Below are 16903 nucleotides of genomic sequence, written 5' to 3' on the forward strand. Positions count from 1 at the left end.
AAGCCCCCAGTATCCCGGGCTGCATCCCCCGCAGCGTGGCCAGCAGGGTAAGGGGGAGATTGTGCCCCTCTGCTGTGCTCTGCTCTGGGGAGACCCCCCCGCAGTGCTGCCTCCGGCTCGGGGGGTCCCCACAGCAGAAGGACACGGAGCTGTTGGAGCGGGGCCAGAGGAGGCCCTGGAGATGCTGGGAGGGCTGGAGCCCCTCCGCTGGGAGGACAGGCTGGGAGAGGTGGTGGGGGGGGTCAGCCTGGAGAAGAGAAGGCTCCGGGGAGACCTCAGAGCCCCTTCCAGTGCCTAAAGGGGCTCCAGGAGAGCTGGGGAGGGACTCTGGGTCAGGGAGGGGAGCGATGAGACGAGGGGGAATGGTTTTAAACTGAAGGAGGGGAGGTTTAGATGAGATATTCAGAAGGAATCCTTTGCTGTGCGGGCGGTGAGCCCCTGGCGCAGGGTGCCCCGAGGAGCTGTGGCTGCCCCATCCCTGGAGGGGTTCAAGGCCGGGTTGGACGGGGCTGGGAGCGACCTGGGCTGGGGGGAAGTGGCCCTGCTCAGGGCAGGGGGTGGCACTGGGTGGCCTTCAAGGTCCCTCCCAACCCAAACCACCCTATGATTCTCTGACACCGTGCGCGGTAGGAGCGCCCACCGCGGGCGCAGACGGCTGTCCCACCGCCCCCGGCCCGGGGCGCCCCTTCCCCTGCCTCGGCCCCGCCGTGCTCGGCGCTGCGCCCGCCGCGGGGGGGGCTCCGGGGGCGGCCGCGGTTCCGGGGGCGGCGGAGGCGGGGGCGGGGCGGGGTCTGCGGGAAGGGCCGTTCCGCCACCGCCCAGCCCGGCCCGGCCCGGCCCCGCCGCCGGCCATGGCCCCGCCGCGCCGCCCCGGCCCCGGCCCCGCGCAGCGGCTGCCGAATGTCCCCCTTCCAGTGGTGCAACGGTGAGAGCGGGGCCGGGGGGGGCTGTGGGACCGGACGGGGCGGGGGCGATGGGGATGGGGGGCCGCTCCCCTCCCTCTTTCCCGGGGCGGGGAGTGGGGGGAGGCTGTGGGACGGGAGGTTTGGGGGAGCGGGCATCCCCCCCTCCGGCCCCTCTCGGGAAGGTTCCCCCTGGTTGCCCGTCCCTGCTCGCCCCCGACCCCTTTCCCTCGCCTCCCGCCGCCGGAGCCCTGCGGGGGCCCGGGACCCCCCGGGAGCCCCGGTCCTGCCGCCCCCGGGGGTGGGATGAGCCCGGGAAGGAGTTTTACTTCCAGAGCAGCGAGTCCTGCTCGACTCCCAGGAATAAAGCTAATTACTATATGAGTGTGCCATGCCTTCGCTTTGTGGGGTGCCTGCGATGACCCACACAACCCCCACACCCCCTTTCTCCCCCCCTCTCCCCCCTTTGTACCCCCTTCTCCTCCTTTCATGTCTCCGCAGAAGTGGAATAAACTTATTTTTAAAGGGCCCCAGACGCGGCCGCGGCTCCTCGCTCGGCTCCTGGCTCTGCTGTTCGCTGTCAGAAATGCTCAGGAACGTGGAACCGAGTTTGCACATGTTGAGGGTTGGTTTTGTTGGGTTTTTTTGGTTTAAATGAGAAGTGGTTTGTTTTTATGACTAAGTAGTTGAAAAGCTGCGCTGGGAATTCCACCATCAAAGCCCAGCCTGGGCAACAAAGGCTGGGTTATTTTAATTTATGAAAGGGTTACAGCCTTTGAAGCTAAATATAGTGCAACCAGTGGCTTCCTGTCCTGTAACACATACCTTGTGTGCTCTTGTGCGACGCGGGGGATAGGCAGCCCCTGGTCCTGCAGGCACTCGGCCCGGGACGTGTGGCGAGTGTGTGGGTCTCCATTAAACGGGGTACGTGTAAATGCCAACGTGGTTGCATTAAAGAAACATCCTAAATAAGAGAAACTTTGCTTTGCGAGGCTCTGAGCAGCCGCAGCTCTCCTCAGCTTCCCAAGGCACGGGCTTTGGGAAACTCCGCGCACAGAGCCCAGCCTTGTTCAGAGGCCGAGCCGTGGGTTCAGGGGATGAGCTGTGGGCATCGGAGTTGTGCATTTTGGCTTTAAGCCCCGAGCTCACAAATACTCAAATCAGCAGAGTCTGGCAAAACTGCTTATCTGGACCTCGTCAGAATCAGGGCCATTGGTATAAATAAGTCTGAGACCCAGTAAAGAAATCACGTTTTCAACCTAAATAGGTACAGTCAAGATACCATAAGAGATGGCGTACGCTGCCCTGCCTTGGCGTTTCAGCTCCTCTTCTGCATCGCATTTTTCCTCCTGTTGCCCGGCTGTAGTTCGGGGCACAGTGCAGTCCCCGGGCACGGGCCAGGTCACCGATTTGGAGGGGCGCTGGCGATCCCCCACAGAGAACTGCTCAGCTTAGGGGCAGCTTTTGCGGGAAGCCGATTCCAGCTTCACAGCAAAAATTATATGGAAGCTGCATTCAATTTTCTGATGCAAAGCCCACAGCTTTTGTGTGGGAGTAGAAAGAATGGTTTTATTTAATGACCTGCTGAGTTTTCCATTTGTTTTATTGGAACAAGAATTGGGGTGAGGGAGAAGCTCTGCTCAGCAAAACCCCCCCGTGCCTGCGCAGCATGGGCAGAAACTTGTGTCCGTCCTGACTTGAAATGCTGAAAAATACTTCAAAGTGTGGTTTGCAGAGGGCCAAACCACACGGCATGGCCGGAGCAGGAGGGTCAGTGCCTGCAGAGGTGTCGGCCAGGCTGTTTAGTGGGGTGGTGGTGGTTAAATCATGCTGTGGGGTTTGGGGGGGGGGGGGAGCAGGGCTGGGGTCACCCCGTTTGGCAGCTCAGCTTGCGGCGGGGTCGAACTGTACCTTCGGTGCTTCTGCTTCTGCCCACGAAGGGGAGGGTTTGCAGTTTGCGTGAGAAACCGCTTTGCTGGCCAGATGAGCCACCTCCTTCTTCTGCGCATCCTTCTTGAAGTGAGGGGGGTCCCGAGAGTCAGTGTGTGTCTGTAGGTACTTTCCCAGATGTCTACTCACCCCTTTTTTCTCATTTTTCTATTAAATAATTATTCCAGCACGCTACCTTCAGGGATTCTCGTTTCAGGTACAAAACCGGTAGACTTAAGCTGGTGAAATGGGTTGTTTCGGTTTGGGTTTGGTGCCCATCAGGTCTTCATTTTGCGTTGGTTGGAACCAGATTGGATCCGTTTCCCTTGAACTAAAAATACGGCTGCCTTTGTCAGGCGAAGGGGTTTGCGCTAATCAAAACCATCACGCAGCCGAGGCGCCCACCGCGTCGATGGGCTCTGGTGGGGAGGAGCGGGAGGGGAAGGGGCCGCCCAGCGTTGGGAGGACCTCGCTTTTCCTGTCGCCTCGCCGAGACCCGCTGCTCGAGGGCTCGTCCTGGCGGGACCTTCTCATCTCGGCCGAGCCGATGGCTGTTCCCCGATGGGGAAAGGGCACTTCCCCGGAGCCCCGCTCGCTTTTCGGCACCGCAGCCTGGAGCTCGTGAATTCTGGAAAGCCTATTTAACGGGAATGAGCCTTGCTAAGCTGGTGAGTCTAAAATTAGCCTTGCCAGCTGTGTTGCGGCTGGCGGGGACGTGCTAGACCGGCTCCTCTCTGCTTCCTTCAGTACGGGGCAGCAAGTTACAGCGTCTCTCGTTCCACCTCAGTTTTTTCCCCACTGCTGGTTTGAGTGCCCCTCTCTTGGCACCCACATGGCTTTTACAGGCAGCAATTGCCACCTGGGGGGAATTTGGGCTTCTAACATGGGGCAGTGCTGAGTGAGCAACTTGCGGTGTTGGGGAATAGGATTTCTGCCCCACGGGATGGGGTGCGGAGCGGGGACCACGGGGACAACCCCCTGCAGAGGTGTGAGGTGCAGGTGTGACGTTCAGGGGGTTGTACGCTGCCTTTTGACTCCTTTAAAATGAGCGCAGAGAGATGCACGGGGGGGACGGGGGGGGTGAGCCTGGCATCAGCGGGGTCTGTCATCCCTGGGGATCTTTTTCCCAGCCCAGCGCTTCCCCTGGCAGCGTCTCGCGGGGCAGGATCGGGTCATCCCTTGGCAGCAGCGGGAGCCGTGGCTCGAGCAGGGCAAAGCTCTTGCCATGAGCAGCAGCAGCAGCGTTTCAGGCCCCTCTCCCCTCGCTGTAACTGGGGTTTGGGCTGTTTCTGCCACCACGGCCCTCGTGGAACGGAGGGGAATGGCTGGTGCTTTTCAGCAGATTCTTGGAATAGCGCTCAGTTTGAAATACACGTTATTGTCTTACTTGTGACCCGTCATTGTTGCCACAACCCGCCGCTCTCCGTTTGCCCAGCTTCCAAGGAGGCTTCCTCCATCCACCAACAGCTGCTCTCAGCCTCTGTCCCACCACCGCGCACGCCAGCATTACCTCATTTACTTGCTCAGTGGTTTTTTTAAGAGCTGATAGACTTTTGTTTTCTTTTTGGTGACCATTTCTCAATCATTTCCAGCAGGGAAATGGAAAAAAAAAAATAATAACCTTTCCTATTGTCTTTTCCTGCACCTGGTGGTCTCAAGAGCAGAAGGGTGGGAGAGCAGGACCTGACAAACAGATCCTCCCTTTCTGGCTCTGTCAATGAGGTGGCTGATGAATTGCCTCTGCAAATTACAGGAGGTAAAGATCGGCGAGTGGCTCTGCCCTCTGTAGCAGGAAAACCTCATTTCCTATGGTCCAGACTCTTGTCTGGTACCTGCTCCGGCTGCACAGCCGCAAACCGCCATCCCCGGAGCTGAGTGCCTCTCCGGCCACAATGGCTTTGGCCATCGCACCGATGGGGGTACATCAATTCAAAACTCACCACAAAGCAGATACCTGAGAAGGTGCCGGGCTGGCTGCGCCACCAGGAGCACCGCCGGCACGTGGCACCCCGCGAGGTCCGCGAGTGCTCCCTCCCCCAGCCGAGGGCAGCCTGCGCTGGCTGTGCCGCGGTTGTGCCGTGGTTTACAGCGTGGAAGAGCTCTGAGCTCACTGACGCCACAGCATCGCTTTTCCTACTTGGGAAGACTCGCTCGGCCTCCTGCACCCAGTGCGTTGCAGGCACTGCTTTATCAGACCGAAGCTGGTCCGTGCTTTCCCCGGGGAGCTGCGTCCAACCGGGCTGGGCGAGCGCGGCCGCCCCGGCTCTGCCCATGGGCACAGCTCCCGGCCCCAGTGCCATGGCGAGACCGGGAATAGCTGGGAATTAAGTGTCCCAGGGCAGGATCTCACCCCAGGGGTGCCGCCTGCCCATCATTGTTCCGCAGATGCCCTGGGCCCCTCTCGAGCACACGCCGCTGCCTTCTGTCCCCATCGCAGCAGGGAGGGAGCCAGACAGACCAAACCTGAGATCTCGCCGCTTGTGTGGAGGTTTCCGTGAAGGATTTTAGTGGGTTATAATTAAACCCAGAAGTGTTTCTGTAGGAGCTTTTTGATGAGATTGCGCAGCGCGGGAACAGAGGGGCGGAAGGGGTGGGGGGGGGAGATGCTCCGCAGAGCACAGATGGGGCTCGGGGGCTGCTCTCCTTCAAAGTCCCGTCTGAGCGAGATCTGATGAGAAATCAAAGCTCCAGTTCTTGTGGGGTCAGCATGATTTCAAGACATAAAAAGCAGTGCTTGTTTAGTGCCAGAGCCTGACTCCGCGTCAGCTCCCCACAGAGGCAGCTGCAGTGGGGCTGCTCTTGCTGTGCCTTTCCCCCCTCGGTTCGGTGGGGACCCTCCTGGGGTGGCCGCGCTGTCACCCGCTCTGCATGACGCCCTCCTCTGCCTTTTCCCCGTGGTGCCAGACTTGCAGCGAGACGCGGTGGCCCAGGAAGCGGCACGTGGCTGGTGTGTTGCTGGTGCCCACGTTTTTTGCTCAGAAAAGGGGATTTGGTCACTGTGCTGCTGAACGTGCTCCTGCACAGCCCCGGCGCTTCTCTCAGCGCCGAGGACGAACCCGCCACTTGCCATTTCTGGCTCCCACAGAGCAATGACAGACGCCAACTGTTCTTGTTTTTCAAGCTCTTTTTTTTTGCTCTGTCCTTCCCTAAATCCCCTTCCAGCCTCCCTGCATTTCTCTGGAGATGAAAGCACGGGGCCTCCTTTCCTCCCCGACGCCTGGATTCTGCCTGGGGTACGTTTGTGCTGCTGGGGAGGGGGTTTGTGACTGTAGAAATGCAGCGGTGTCCGCTGCCTGTGCTGCGCTGGGCTGCTCCGAGGGGCTGCTGCTCTTCTGGGGAGGTCTCCAATTCACGGGCCACAAGACGATGTCTTGGCTGTGGTTTCTGCCCACTTTGCAAACTCCGGAGGGGACAGAGTCAGCCCAGGCTCTCTCCACGCTCACAGCACATCTTCTTCACCTCTTTTTCCCCTTCTTCCATCCTAAACACTGAGTTTTCTCTTCCCCCCAAAGGGTGCTCCTGCAGTCTGGGGCTGATTCACACCAGTAGACCCTGCACGATGCCTCCCGTCACGTTCCAGGACCTGCCACTGAACATCTACATGGTCATTTTTGGCACTGGCATCTTCGTCTTCGTGCTCAGCCTCATCTTCTGCTGCTACTTCATCAGGTGAGCTGGGGGTGGCCGTGGCGGTGGGTCGGCATCCCCGGGGCACCCCCAGCCCTTCTTGTCCCACGACACGGGAACCGCTCGCCAGGAGGATCTGCCCCGAGGAGTGGGGCCAGCTGCCCGCCGTGCTCGGGCCGGGCGCGATCGTGGTCCCCGCAGTCCCCTGCAGCCGGAGCAGGGCAGGAAACACAGGAAGGGGCTCTTGTTTTTCAGGGGACCACGCGGAGGGCCGCATTGTGTCGGGCAGGGAAGGAGCAGTGCCGCGCGGGAGAGGATGTGTCTTTACATTCACTCCCTGCTCGGGGAAGGCTATTTTTAAACCCAAAGCCGAGGCAGCAGCTGGTGTGTTTCTGCAGGGCCCGTGTGGCTCAGTCCTTCCCCCAGGGATGCCCCAGCTCTGCCGGTGTCCCGTGCATCTCTCCTCAGCCATTTTTGGGACTGAGGAAGCACGTCTCGGTGCCTCGCTTGGAGGAGAAGCTCAGCTGCGAGCGGTCCCCTTCTCCCCATGGCTTGCTGGGTTTCTCTGCCAGGCGGTGTTCCCCGGCGCCCTCGCCCCGGCCAAGGTCGCAGCAGGGTCGGGAGCTGCCGGCAGGCGAGTGCTGGAAATACAGCGTTTCCTGCGCCGTGAACGACTTCCTAAGGCAAACAATCGGGGCTGCCGGCTCTTATCGCTCCCCGCTGCTGATTCCTGCCGGCACTGGAGGCGGCATGGGGCCCCGTGGTGCTGCTCTGCCTGGGGCACCGCAGACCCGGAGCTGCTTATCCCCAAATCCTGGTCGGGAAGGGTGCGTCCCCCTGATTTCGGGTGCCTCCCAAATATTTTTGGCCACACTGTTAAGATGTGACCCCTGAGGGTGCTGTAAAACTGACGGTGCCTTTTTCTTTCCCCCTCTCCAGCAAACTGCGGCACCAGGCTCAGAGCGAGCGGTTCGGGTACAAGGAGGTAACATGATGGTTGTTTTCTGCACGTACCTGTGTGGGAGGTGGGCACAGGCGCGGGGGGACACAGCGGGGACTGATGCTGCTCGTCCCCAGCTGGGCTGAGGGATTCAAAAGCAGCGTGACGGGACACACTGCCCGCTGCGCCCGGGCTCGACCTGCCCGGCTCGGTTCAGCTCCCACTGGGGGTCCTGGCAAAATCCCTCCTGCTGTTCAATCCTCTCCCTCCTTTTCTCCTCAGGTGGTTCTGAAGGGCGATGCGCGGAGGCTCAACATGCATGGGGTGAGTGGCACCGCCTCTGGGTCCAGATGGATTTGGGGCTAACGGGGACGATGCTCTGGGGCACGTCCCCTCTGCTCCGTGGGGTCGGAGGGGCTCCCAGGCAGATGGGGATGTGGGCGCTGCATGGCTGAGAATGGGGAGGGAAACCCCCTCCCCGGGGGCATTTGGGGAACTGGGTTGAACTCCCAGCTGGAAATACCCAGGAAGAGGCGATGCAGCAGCGGGATTCCCCCAGCAGCGGCATTCCCGGTGGGAGTGGGGCCACGGGTTGGCATCGCGCTGGGTGCCACATATTCATCCTCACCCTCCGTCTTGCCTCCCGCAGCAGACCTGTGCTGTCTGCCTGGAAGATTTTAAGGTGAAGGAGGAGCTGGGGGTGCTGCCGTGCCAGCACGCCTTCCACAGAAAGTGAGTATTGGCCGGGGCGGCCGGCGGAGGGACATGGGAGGGTTTTTTTTGCCCGGCGGGGATGTGCATCCTCCTGACTTTCTGCCCCACAGGTGCCTGGTGAAGTGGCTGGAGGTGCGCTGCGTTTGCCCCATGTGCAACAAGCCCATGGCGGGTCCGGCACAGCCCCGCGCCGGCATCGGCACCCTCCTGGATGAGCTGGTGTGAGCTGACCCCCCACCCCGGCTCCTCGCCGGCCAGATCCAGCGCGGGGACCGCTGCTCCCCACCCACTGCATCGCCCGCCCCGCAGGATCGGACTCAAAGGATTTGGGGGGTTCTGAGTTGGGATTTTTTTTTTAACTCGCAGGTCGTTGTTTTGTTTTGGTTTTTTTTTGGGGGGTGGGGGTGGTTTGGTTTGCTGCGTTGTGCTCCACGTGGAAAGGAGCCCCCCCGCCCTCCCCCTTTGCTGCACAGAGTATTTTTGTACCTGATCCCCGCCCGCGGGGGGCTGTACAGTTTTGTGTAAAAAAATGATTAAACGGACAATTTCTCAGCCAGTCGGAGCTGTGAGGCGCGGGGGGGGGGGGGGGGCCGCGCGCTAAGAAACGATTCAGGGGCAAGACCTCTTTTTACTCTGTCTTTCGATACCCGTAACAACGTGACGCCAACAGTGACGCCGCTGATCCGCCGGGCGCTCAGAAGGGAATTGTGCCACGTCGTAACGTAGGGCGCACACGTCACGCAGCCGCGTGCCACTCCCATTCATCATATGCAATGAACCGGAAGGATCGGTCGCGTTGTGGCGCGCCTGGCCCTACCATCGCGCCACCCGCCCCGAGGTCAGGGCGAGGTGAAGCCTTCACCCGTTCTCCCACTCCCGCCGGTGCAGACTGCTCTGCATCAACTGTACCCGCAGGCACAGCCTCTCCCCGCCTTTCCCGGGACGGCATGGCCACGTCTTCCGCGCGTTCCGGTGTTTCATTACCCATGCTAATTTATTCACCCATGGCCACGCCTCCTTGCCACCACCTTTACGGCAAGGGTGGGATTTTGCGACAGCGGCACGGTTTGCGGCGCCTGTTGAAGGAGGCGGTCGCTCCTTGCTTTGAGGGGAGTGACCCCCCCAGAGGGCTGCTGCCAGCGGTCAGTATAGAGAAGCGGATTCAAAGAGAGGTGTTGGGGGTGTATTTAAAAGGGTTTTAGAACGGGGAGGTCGCACCGCGGGGTCGGAAGTGGCCCTGGGGTGCGGGTCCGGCCCGGCCCGGCCCGGCCCGGCCCTGGTCAGGCCATGGAGTTCAGCGGCCTACTGCGAGCCCTGAGGCTGGAGGAGCCGCGGGCCGGGGCGCAGCCGCCCCTCGCTGTCCCGCCGGCCGAGCAAGTTTTCCTCCAGATCGGGCTGCGCTTCTCTGAGGGGGCCGGCAGTGCCCCCAAGGCCGGTGTGGTCAGAGACCTGGGTGCACTGGTCGAGGCTGCGGACTGCCAGTGGCTTTTTGGAGGCATGAGCCCTGCAACGGTGGGTGGGTTGGTGACTGCGCTGAACGGCTACGCAATACCCCCAATGCAGGAGCAAGATGCTGCAGATCTCCCCAGTAAGGACAGTGCGTATGCTTCTGCAGCTGAGAGAGCAGCAGATGTTGGCTCAGTGTTTCTACACCTCCTTGCAAAGCTGGAAGCTGCCAAGACCCAGGAGTCTCTGGGTGTCCCCGTGGTGGGTCCAATCCTATGCTGTGTGATGGGACGCATGTACATCTTTGCTGCAACGCATATTGTGGAGAGACCCTGGACAAATGCGAGGTCTCAGTTGGTAGCACAGGAGCTGCTGGCGTTGCTGGTTAAAGCTGCAGGCTGTGGGTCAGTGGCTGAATTCCTTCAGGGAAAGAATGAAGATGAGGAAGGAAGATTTGCAGCAGTGATGGGGATCCTGAAACAGGAGATGACCAAGTAAGTAGGAAGGGGAGAGCAGTGCTGGAGATGGTGGTGTGTTTGGCTGGTATCTGTGTAGGAAATGCTGGAAACTTTGGGGGAAACTGTGTGAGCTCAGGCAGTACAAGACACTAGATGATAAACGCGGGGCCAAGAGCTTTACAGACACCCAGTAATGGAAAGTTAGGGGGGAGGGGGATAATCAGTCAGAGCTTACTGTCAGCTGAGAGGCCCAAATGAATAGGAAATGAGCATTCCTTAGTTCCAGTGTTTGCTGAGCTTGTGTATTTCCAGAGACACTTGGAAATGTAACCCTGCCACAAAGTTTGTGTTCTCCTGGACACTGAATCATGTCACCCGGCCCTGGCTTAGCCATTACCTGGAATGTGTCCTCCCACCATCGCTGCTCATCTCAGACGACTACCGGGAGGAGAATAAAATCCTGGGTGTGCGCTGCCTCCATCATATCATTCTCAACGTGGTAAGAGATTTGAGAAATTAGATCCCTTTCTGTGGGTTGCTTGAAGGAAGGGTGGATTGGACGCCTGTTAGGATTCCTAACTTGTAATCCTGGTTCTGCTGTTAACTCTGCAATTCTGCTCTATCCTCCATACTGCCCCTGTGCGTTTAAACATGTGTAGTTCTTACACCTGTTAACAGGAAACAAAGAACTGCTTTGCCACCTTTTGAACTCAGCTGATTCACATATGAGACTGACAATGGTTTGCAGAGCAGGATATTAAAGTAATGCCAGTGAAACTACAAAAATGCAGCTGGGAGATGAAGGAAAGTTGCTGCTCCTGTGCATGGCAGGGTTTAACCTGCATTTTTTACAGCACCTGCTCCCACTTTCTTGTAAGCAGTGTTTCTAATGCGCAGTATGTGCAAGGGTTTGTGAAGGCTGTTCTCTTTTATTAGGTTAAGTGCATGCTGAGTGTGATACATGGGAATAATGTTTTCTTCTATGTTGTTGCAGCCAGCTGCTGATCTGTGCCAGTTCAACAGGGCTCAGGTTGTGTACCATGCCCTTTACAACCATCTCTACTCTCGAGAGGCCCCTCTCATCCAGGTAGGACAGCAAAACTTCATTTTAATCTGCCTTGTGGTATTGTGTATCGGCCCCACTTGGGATAGGCAGGAGGAGGCAGAACCTGTTTCCTTGCAGACAGTCTAGTCAGGCTGTTACCAGCCGATGCTTGTGGCCAAGAGACAAAGTAACTCAGTAGATTTCAGGAAAATATCAGTGGAGGGAAGATCTCTTGCCTCCTGTCCCTTTCCAGGTGGCAACGTTGCTGAAGAGGGCTGGTAACAGGTAGTAGAAGTAGTTGGGTCTGTCAGATGAACTGCAGCAGCTGTGGGTTGTCAGGGCGTTTGGGAGTAACTGGTGTTTTGTAGAGAACATCAGCAGAATTTTCCAGATTTACTGTCTCGCACCAAACCAGGCAGTATTGCTGTGCCTGCTGGACTTGCTGCCGATCCTGGAAAGAGCCCAGCGGCAGCAGAAACAGGCCAGACCAACCACCCCCTGCGATGAGGTTCTGCAGCTGGTTCTGACTCACATGGAGGCAGAGCATCGCCTTGCGCTGCGGCGGGTGTACGCCAGGACCCTGCCTGCCTTTGTGCAGAGGTGAGAGCAGCAACTGCAGCCCTGCAGGGACTTGCTTTGGCCTTGGTCTCTATCTCCCTTCTCAGTGTGTGTTTCTTTGTGTCGGCAGACTTGGCATCCTGATAGTGCGGCACCTGAAGAGGCTGGAGCGAGTTATCCTGGGATATCTGGAAGTCTGTGATGGCCCTGAGGAAGAAGCCCGACTGGGAATACTGGAGACACTGCAATGCACCATAGAGCATGCTTGGCCCAGGTACTGGTCTGGGGGTGAAAGACACTATAGAAACCATATCCTGAATGCTGTCCCTCTTTCAGAGCCAAAGTTACTGTTGCTTGAGGAAAAATCCCTGAAATATTAAGGGAGAATCTCTCACACGGAGGAATTGCGGGCATTACTGGTTTGCTGAAAAACCTGACCGAAAAGTTAAGCTGGGTCCTCATTTTGATCTGTTTTTTGCCTGTTCTGGAAGCATCGTCTTGGCTAAAAACTAAATCTGTGTTGTCTGCGTGGCAGAACTGTGGAGTAAGCCCTGCGCTGTGAATTAGGCTGCCCCAATGACAGGCATTCCTGATGCACCATCCTAAGGTTACCTCTGTGTTTGGGGCCTTTGTCCTCCCTCCCATGGACATACTGAATGCAGCAGCTTCTTCAGCCTCATTGCTGAAGCGGTTGCTTATCTTAGGCCAGCTACAATCCTGCTCCACACGTAAGTGGCAACTAGCAGCTCCTGCCTGAAGTGTCTAGGAACCGCTGAGCAGGGCTGTGCTTTCTCCTGACTTGTGAAGAGGATTTAGAGTAAAGTAGCGTTGCCATTTCCCTTTGCAGGATACCATGCAGGCTCCCTGTGCTCCTCAAAGCCCTGCTGAAGATGATCTGGGATGTACACACTGACCAAGGTTCAACGCCAGAGCCTGTAAAAGCTGCCTTGCTCCAGGGGGCCACCGAATGCCTCATCCTGCTGGATCGCTGCTCTGAAGGGCAGGTGAAGGTGAGCCGGGGACACAGCACTGCTTCATCTCTGATCCCCCTTAAAAGGGGCAGCATGGTGCATGCAAGAATGCTCTTGCTTCCTCAGTCCCACAGTATTTTGAAAGCATCAATTTCCACCCGCTTCAAAGTTTAGTACTTGATTTGATAAGTGACTTGATACACATCAACAGGTATACACTTTGTAGAATTCTCATCCAACAGATAGCTGGCAGAGGGTTGATAACACCATAAACCTCAGTGTGCCAAGGCATTGGAAATTGATGCTTTTCTTGTTTCAGGTCCTGCTGGAAGGCGTGTACAGCAGCTGTGAGGAGAACCGCATACGGGAATGCATCAGAAAAGTGCAAGAGAACACATGAGGTGTGGCTGATCGATGCTCACCCCGCTTTTTGTACAGTAAAATTTTTTTTATTTATTTAAAGTTACTGTCTTTCTCATCCCACCTGTTAGCCCCATACCTCCCACGAACAAGATACACTTGTGTGCTCGCCTAGCCACATGTGGGCTTCTCCAGCTTTAGAACAAAGCAGCAGTGCCCCCCAGTCCAGGTTCCTTCCCGGAGCACAGTCTGAGCTGAGCCTTCTGTGGTTGTAGAGAAGGTGGGGAGTCTTCTTCAAACTGCACTTCATGAAGGAGTTGTACAAACTTGCTGCCTGGGGTTGGGACAGAAACCCTTTTTTTTTCTTAAAGTATTAGTCTAGAGCATGGAAAAAGTAATTAATGAGGGTCCTGCAGAGTGGTGAAAGCTGGAAGGAGTTCTAGTGACAGATCTGAGTCCTGTCATTCAGTACAAAATGCGGGTTCAGGAAGGAGTCAGGCTGCTTTCGTTTTGGTGGTTGGCTCTGTTTCTTCTTCATACTCTATTTCAATGTAGCGGCGTTTTCTTCTGGCTGGTCCTTTCAGGGGAGTTTTCCCTTTAGATTTGGAGTGAGAGGCTTTCTTCTCTACTTCTTCCTCCTCTTCCTGCTCCTCTTCACTACTTGTCTCCAACTTATCCATGTCCTGAGAAAGAATGACAAGAGTGATGTCAAAGCATGCTGTGTAACTAAACTTCCTCTTTCTGCAAAATTATCTTGCACATCCAATGCCATTTAATAATTCCTGGCTCCCAGCTGTCTAGCCAGAGGAGATGGGGTGTAGTGGATACAGTGCAGTCTGACTGTATCATTATGTTCCACAAATCTGATTTTGCTGGCTCTTATCCCATCACCAGAGACACCAAGAGGGTGGAGGTCACATTCAAACAGCTTAGCCTGACAGTTTATACCTGGTGCTTCACTTACCTCAAAGTCACTGAGGTCACTGTCATCTGCTTCCACAAACTCTCTTTTATCCGTGTCCTGTAAGAAATAAAGTCAGGAGCTAGTACCTGCACACTGAGCACAATACATTGTCACGACTCACAATGGAAGAGCCATCCAGGGCACCGCTTGCACACACATGCTGTTTCTGAGTTCACCTCTCCTAATCTCTTCTTCTCACCCCAACATTCACACTACAACACCCAGCATGTAGGTGAACCAGAGGTCCTGCACCAAGTCAGGGAAGATTAACTGTGGTGCTGTGGCTGAAAGCATTACCTCATCATCTTCTTCTTTCTCTGCGTCAGACTCGCTCTCGCTTTCTGCATCTTGCTGTTGTAGAGCTTTGTCAAAGGCGTGGATGGGGAAGTTGTAAATGTCTCCATACTGAAAAGGAAAATACAGATTTCCTGTAAGTCACAGGAGGAAGACAGCCGTTGGTGGTATGGTCACCTAAACCCCATGGCCTGCACGGAGGCAGTACAACTTAGGCTGAACTTGTGGCTCAGCCCTTCCCTAATTCTGAAGCACACACTCCCGTACAGAAAATGAGGGACTCTGCGCTTTGGGCAAGCAAGGCCTCCAGCCTGTTACAAAGCTACTCGAAGGGCAGTGTGCAGTCGTCCCCTATCCCTCCTACACAAGTGGTGCTTCTCTTCCATACCAACGCCCATGTCCCTCACTGGAGAACCAGCAGGACAGAGGGCAGTAGAGCAGTTCCACTGCTGTGTTCCAAGTGCAGTGATCCTTACCGTATCCTGTTTCAGTCTTTCCAGTAATTCCTTCTCAATGGCATTATCCAGCTGAGCGGCAATCAGAGCTTTCTCCTGATGGAGCAAAGAGGAGCTGTGTCAGTCGTTTGAAAGACGCGTGGAACAGAAGCAATAGACAGGAGATTACATGAAAGAGTGGTGTTACCTCTCGTCTCTTCTCTCGCCTTTCAATCTTTCTGCGTAAAGGAACGAGCTTCCTCCTATGGGGAACAACAGGCACTAGTTAGTGAATCTGTCAGCCTCTTGTGTAGCAGGTGAGCAAATTCTCATTTGGGGGAACAACCAGCAGTTATATTAAGTGGATTTATATATTCAGACTACACCGCAGTTAAATCCGTTTCAGCCAGGTTTGTTTCCAAGCCTGCCAAAGCCTCAGGAAAACAGCTAGGTGCACCAGGGCCCTGCATACAGCCGGTGACAGTGGCTCAGGGGACAGGCAGCAGCTTTAGGCCAAACCAACGTCATCGCTCTTGGTCGCGTCACTTACTGTCGCTTCAGCGTCAGCTTCCGGATGCGGATAAGGTACTGCGTGATCTTAGTGAACCGCTGCTTACATTTGTGTCGGATGAACCGTGGCCAGTAGATGAGGTTCTCGTCTATCTCTTCCAGCGCTTTCTCATAGTTCTTGCTCAGCAGGACCTGGAGGGGGGAAAGGGAAAGGGTTGAGCTATGGAGCAGCAACAAAGTAGGGACACGTCTGCTCCTGGGAGGAGTGCCATTGCTCCCTGCCCTCCCCTGCCTCTCGGTGCGTTCCATTAGAGGTCTGTTAGCAGTCTGCTCTCGTTAACTCACCCGCTCCCAGAGCCGACGGGGAAAAGCTGCCCGCTCTATCGTCTTCATGTACAGGTAACACCGACCTAAAAAACAAACAGAGGAATGTGATCCCAGGAGAAAGAGACTGAGCATGTCCTCATCATCCCAGGAGGGAGACCGAGGATGTCCCTGTGATCCCAGGAGAGAGATCAAGCGTGTCCCCGACAGCGGAGTGCTGGGAGCCAGGGTGCCTGCAGGGATTCGCCCCCTCCCCACCCCACAGACTGTCGGGTGCCGCTGCCGGGCTCTCACCTTTCTCCTCCCGGATGGTGGCGTACTGGCTGTTGGCCAGCGGGCAGGAGGAGCGGTTGCACAGTCCCGTCAGGTTGTACTCATTGCGGCAAAAGTTTTGGGTTTTTGTCCTGGAAGGATGGAAGTTGGATTCAAGGGGAAGGGCCTGCCCTGTGCCTCGCAGCCACAACTGTCACGTGTGCCACAAGGACAAGGGGACCATGTCGCGGTCTGAGGAGCACCCAAATTGGCCCCTCCCGCTCCTCTCCCCCCTCAAGCTGGGACAGCTCAGCCCACCCCGTCCCCCCAAAAACTCACGTTATCTTGTAGGAGCAGAACTGCCTGTTCCCCAGCATGTCCCACACAACCTGCGAGGACAAACAGCGGGTGACACACACCACCACCACTCACCCAGCGCCCCGGGAAACCCCGCCGCGGCTCTAACGGGGCGGGGGGGACACACGATCCTTCCGCCACCCTCCTCAAGCATTGCGCTCCCCTCTCTGCACCCCACGGGCAGGCGGGTGCGATGCCACAAGCGACGCAGGGACAGCCCATCCCCCTTCACGGCCCCCCCTCGGGTCCCTCTGTCCCCCCCGGGCTGGGGACGGGGACCGCCCCGCCACGTGGTGGGTGGTGGTGGTGGTGATGGGGGGCGGTACACCCCAGCCGGACGGAACCGACTGAGCGGCGGGGCGGCTGCCGGGCGGGGGGCGCGGGCGGAACCGAATCAACCGGCGGACTCACGTCGTCCGAGTGCATGGCGGCGGCGGGGCGGGTGGTGGGGTCGGCGGGCTAGCGCGCCGCCATCACCGGAAGGGGCGGGGCCGACGGCCTAGGGCGCCGCCGCCGTCGCCGGAAGGGGCGGGGCGAAACGAGATCTCGCGAGATTTCCTGCGCTGGAGGGGAAGGGGCGGGGCCGGGGTGTCATGGCGGCGGGGAGGAGCGTACTTCTCCGCGGTGCTCAGCCCGGGGAAATAAAGTGGTGGCACTTAAACCTGAGTGGTTGTGGCGGGCGGTGCGCGCTGCTAACGGAGCTCCGTCGAGTGCGTTGTCCCTGAGCGGCATCGCGCGGCTGCTGGTCGAGGGCTGTCTCGCGTGAGGCGCCGGGGTAGCGGCTGAGAGGGGTCCGGCCTCGGGCCGCGGCGGCTCTG

At 57.5% G+C, this 16903-nt stretch overlaps 3 protein-coding genes across 3 annotated transcripts; 2 read left to right on the forward strand and 1 right to left on the reverse strand.

Annotated features, from left to right (window-relative positions):
• Positions 1 to 835: 835 nt before the first annotated feature.
• On the forward strand, positions 836 to 8664 carry RNF122 (ring finger protein 122). The gene is made up of 6 exons (XM_082495716.1): positions 836 to 925; positions 6344 to 6500; positions 7398 to 7443; positions 7681 to 7722; positions 8048 to 8130; positions 8223 to 8664. The coding sequence occupies exons 1-6, from the start codon at positions 901 to 903 to the stop codon at positions 8335 to 8337; spliced, it is 468 nt and encodes a 155-aa protein (XP_082351842.1). The 5' UTR covers positions 836 to 900; the 3' UTR covers positions 8338 to 8664.
• A 525-nt stretch (positions 8665 to 9189) lies between these two features.
• On the forward strand, positions 9190 to 13028 carry TTI2 (TELO2 interacting protein 2). The gene is made up of 7 exons (XM_082495780.1): positions 9190 to 10052; positions 10329 to 10515; positions 11011 to 11103; positions 11477 to 11661; positions 11750 to 11893; positions 12467 to 12629; positions 12910 to 13028. Exons 1-7 carry the CDS (start codon positions 9400 to 9402, stop codon positions 12988 to 12990), a joined length of 1506 nt encoding a protein of 501 aa, XP_082351906.1. The 5' UTR covers positions 9190 to 9399; the 3' UTR covers positions 12991 to 13028.
• Positions 13027 to 16667, reverse strand: MAK16 (MAK16 homolog). Its single transcript, XM_082495781.1, has 10 exons — positions 16497 to 16667; positions 16068 to 16117; positions 15771 to 15880; positions 15498 to 15562; positions 15193 to 15344; positions 14851 to 14905; positions 14685 to 14759; positions 14212 to 14319; positions 13915 to 13971; positions 13027 to 13633 (listed from the first exon to the last, which is right to left on the reverse strand). The coding sequence occupies exons 1-10, from the start codon at positions 16509 to 16511 to the stop codon at positions 13445 to 13447; spliced, it is 876 nt and encodes a 291-aa protein (XP_082351907.1). The 5' UTR covers positions 16512 to 16667; the 3' UTR covers positions 13027 to 13444.
• Between the last annotated feature and the right edge of the window lie 236 nt (positions 16668 to 16903).

The sequence above is a fragment of the Vanellus vanellus genome (assembly GCF_965231255.1).
Source record: "Vanellus vanellus genome assembly, chromosome: 26".
NCBI lineage: Eukaryota > Metazoa > Chordata > Aves > Charadriiformes > Charadriidae > Vanellus > Vanellus vanellus.

Excerpts from the sequence above, each read along its gene's own strand:
- TTI2 (XM_082495780.1), top strand. The coding sequence starts at position 9,400 with ATGGAGTTCAGCGGCCTACTGCGAGCCCTGAGGCTGGAGGAGCCGCGG. Across the intron at positions 11,104-11,476 it reads GAGAGGCCCCTCTCATCCAG|GCAGTATTGCTGTGCCTGCT; the intron begins GTAGGACAGCAA and ends GCACCAAACCAG. Across the intron at positions 12,630-12,909 it reads GCTCTGAAGGGCAGGTGAAG|GTCCTGCTGGAAGGCGTGTA; the intron begins GTGAGCCGGGGA and ends TTCTTGTTTCAG.
- MAK16 (XM_082495781.1), bottom strand. Across the intron at positions 14,906-15,192 it reads AAGCTGACGCTGAAGCGACA|GAGGAAGCTCGTTCCTTTAC; the intron begins GTAAGTGACGCG and ends TGTTCCCCATAG. Across the intron at positions 14,320-14,684 it reads AAAGACTGAAACAGGATACG|TATGGAGACATTTACAACTT; the intron begins GTAAGGATCACT and ends TTTCCTTTTCAG.
- RNF122 (XM_082495716.1), top strand. The coding sequence starts at position 901 with ATGTCCCCCTTCCAGTGGTGCAACG. Across the intron at positions 7,444-7,680 it reads AGCGGTTCGGGTACAAGGAG|GTGGTTCTGAAGGGCGATGC; the intron begins GTAACATGATGG and ends TTTTCTCCTCAG. Across the intron at positions 8,131-8,222 it reads CAGCACGCCTTCCACAGAAA|GTGCCTGGTGAAGTGGCTGG; the intron begins GTGAGTATTGGC and ends TCTGCCCCACAG.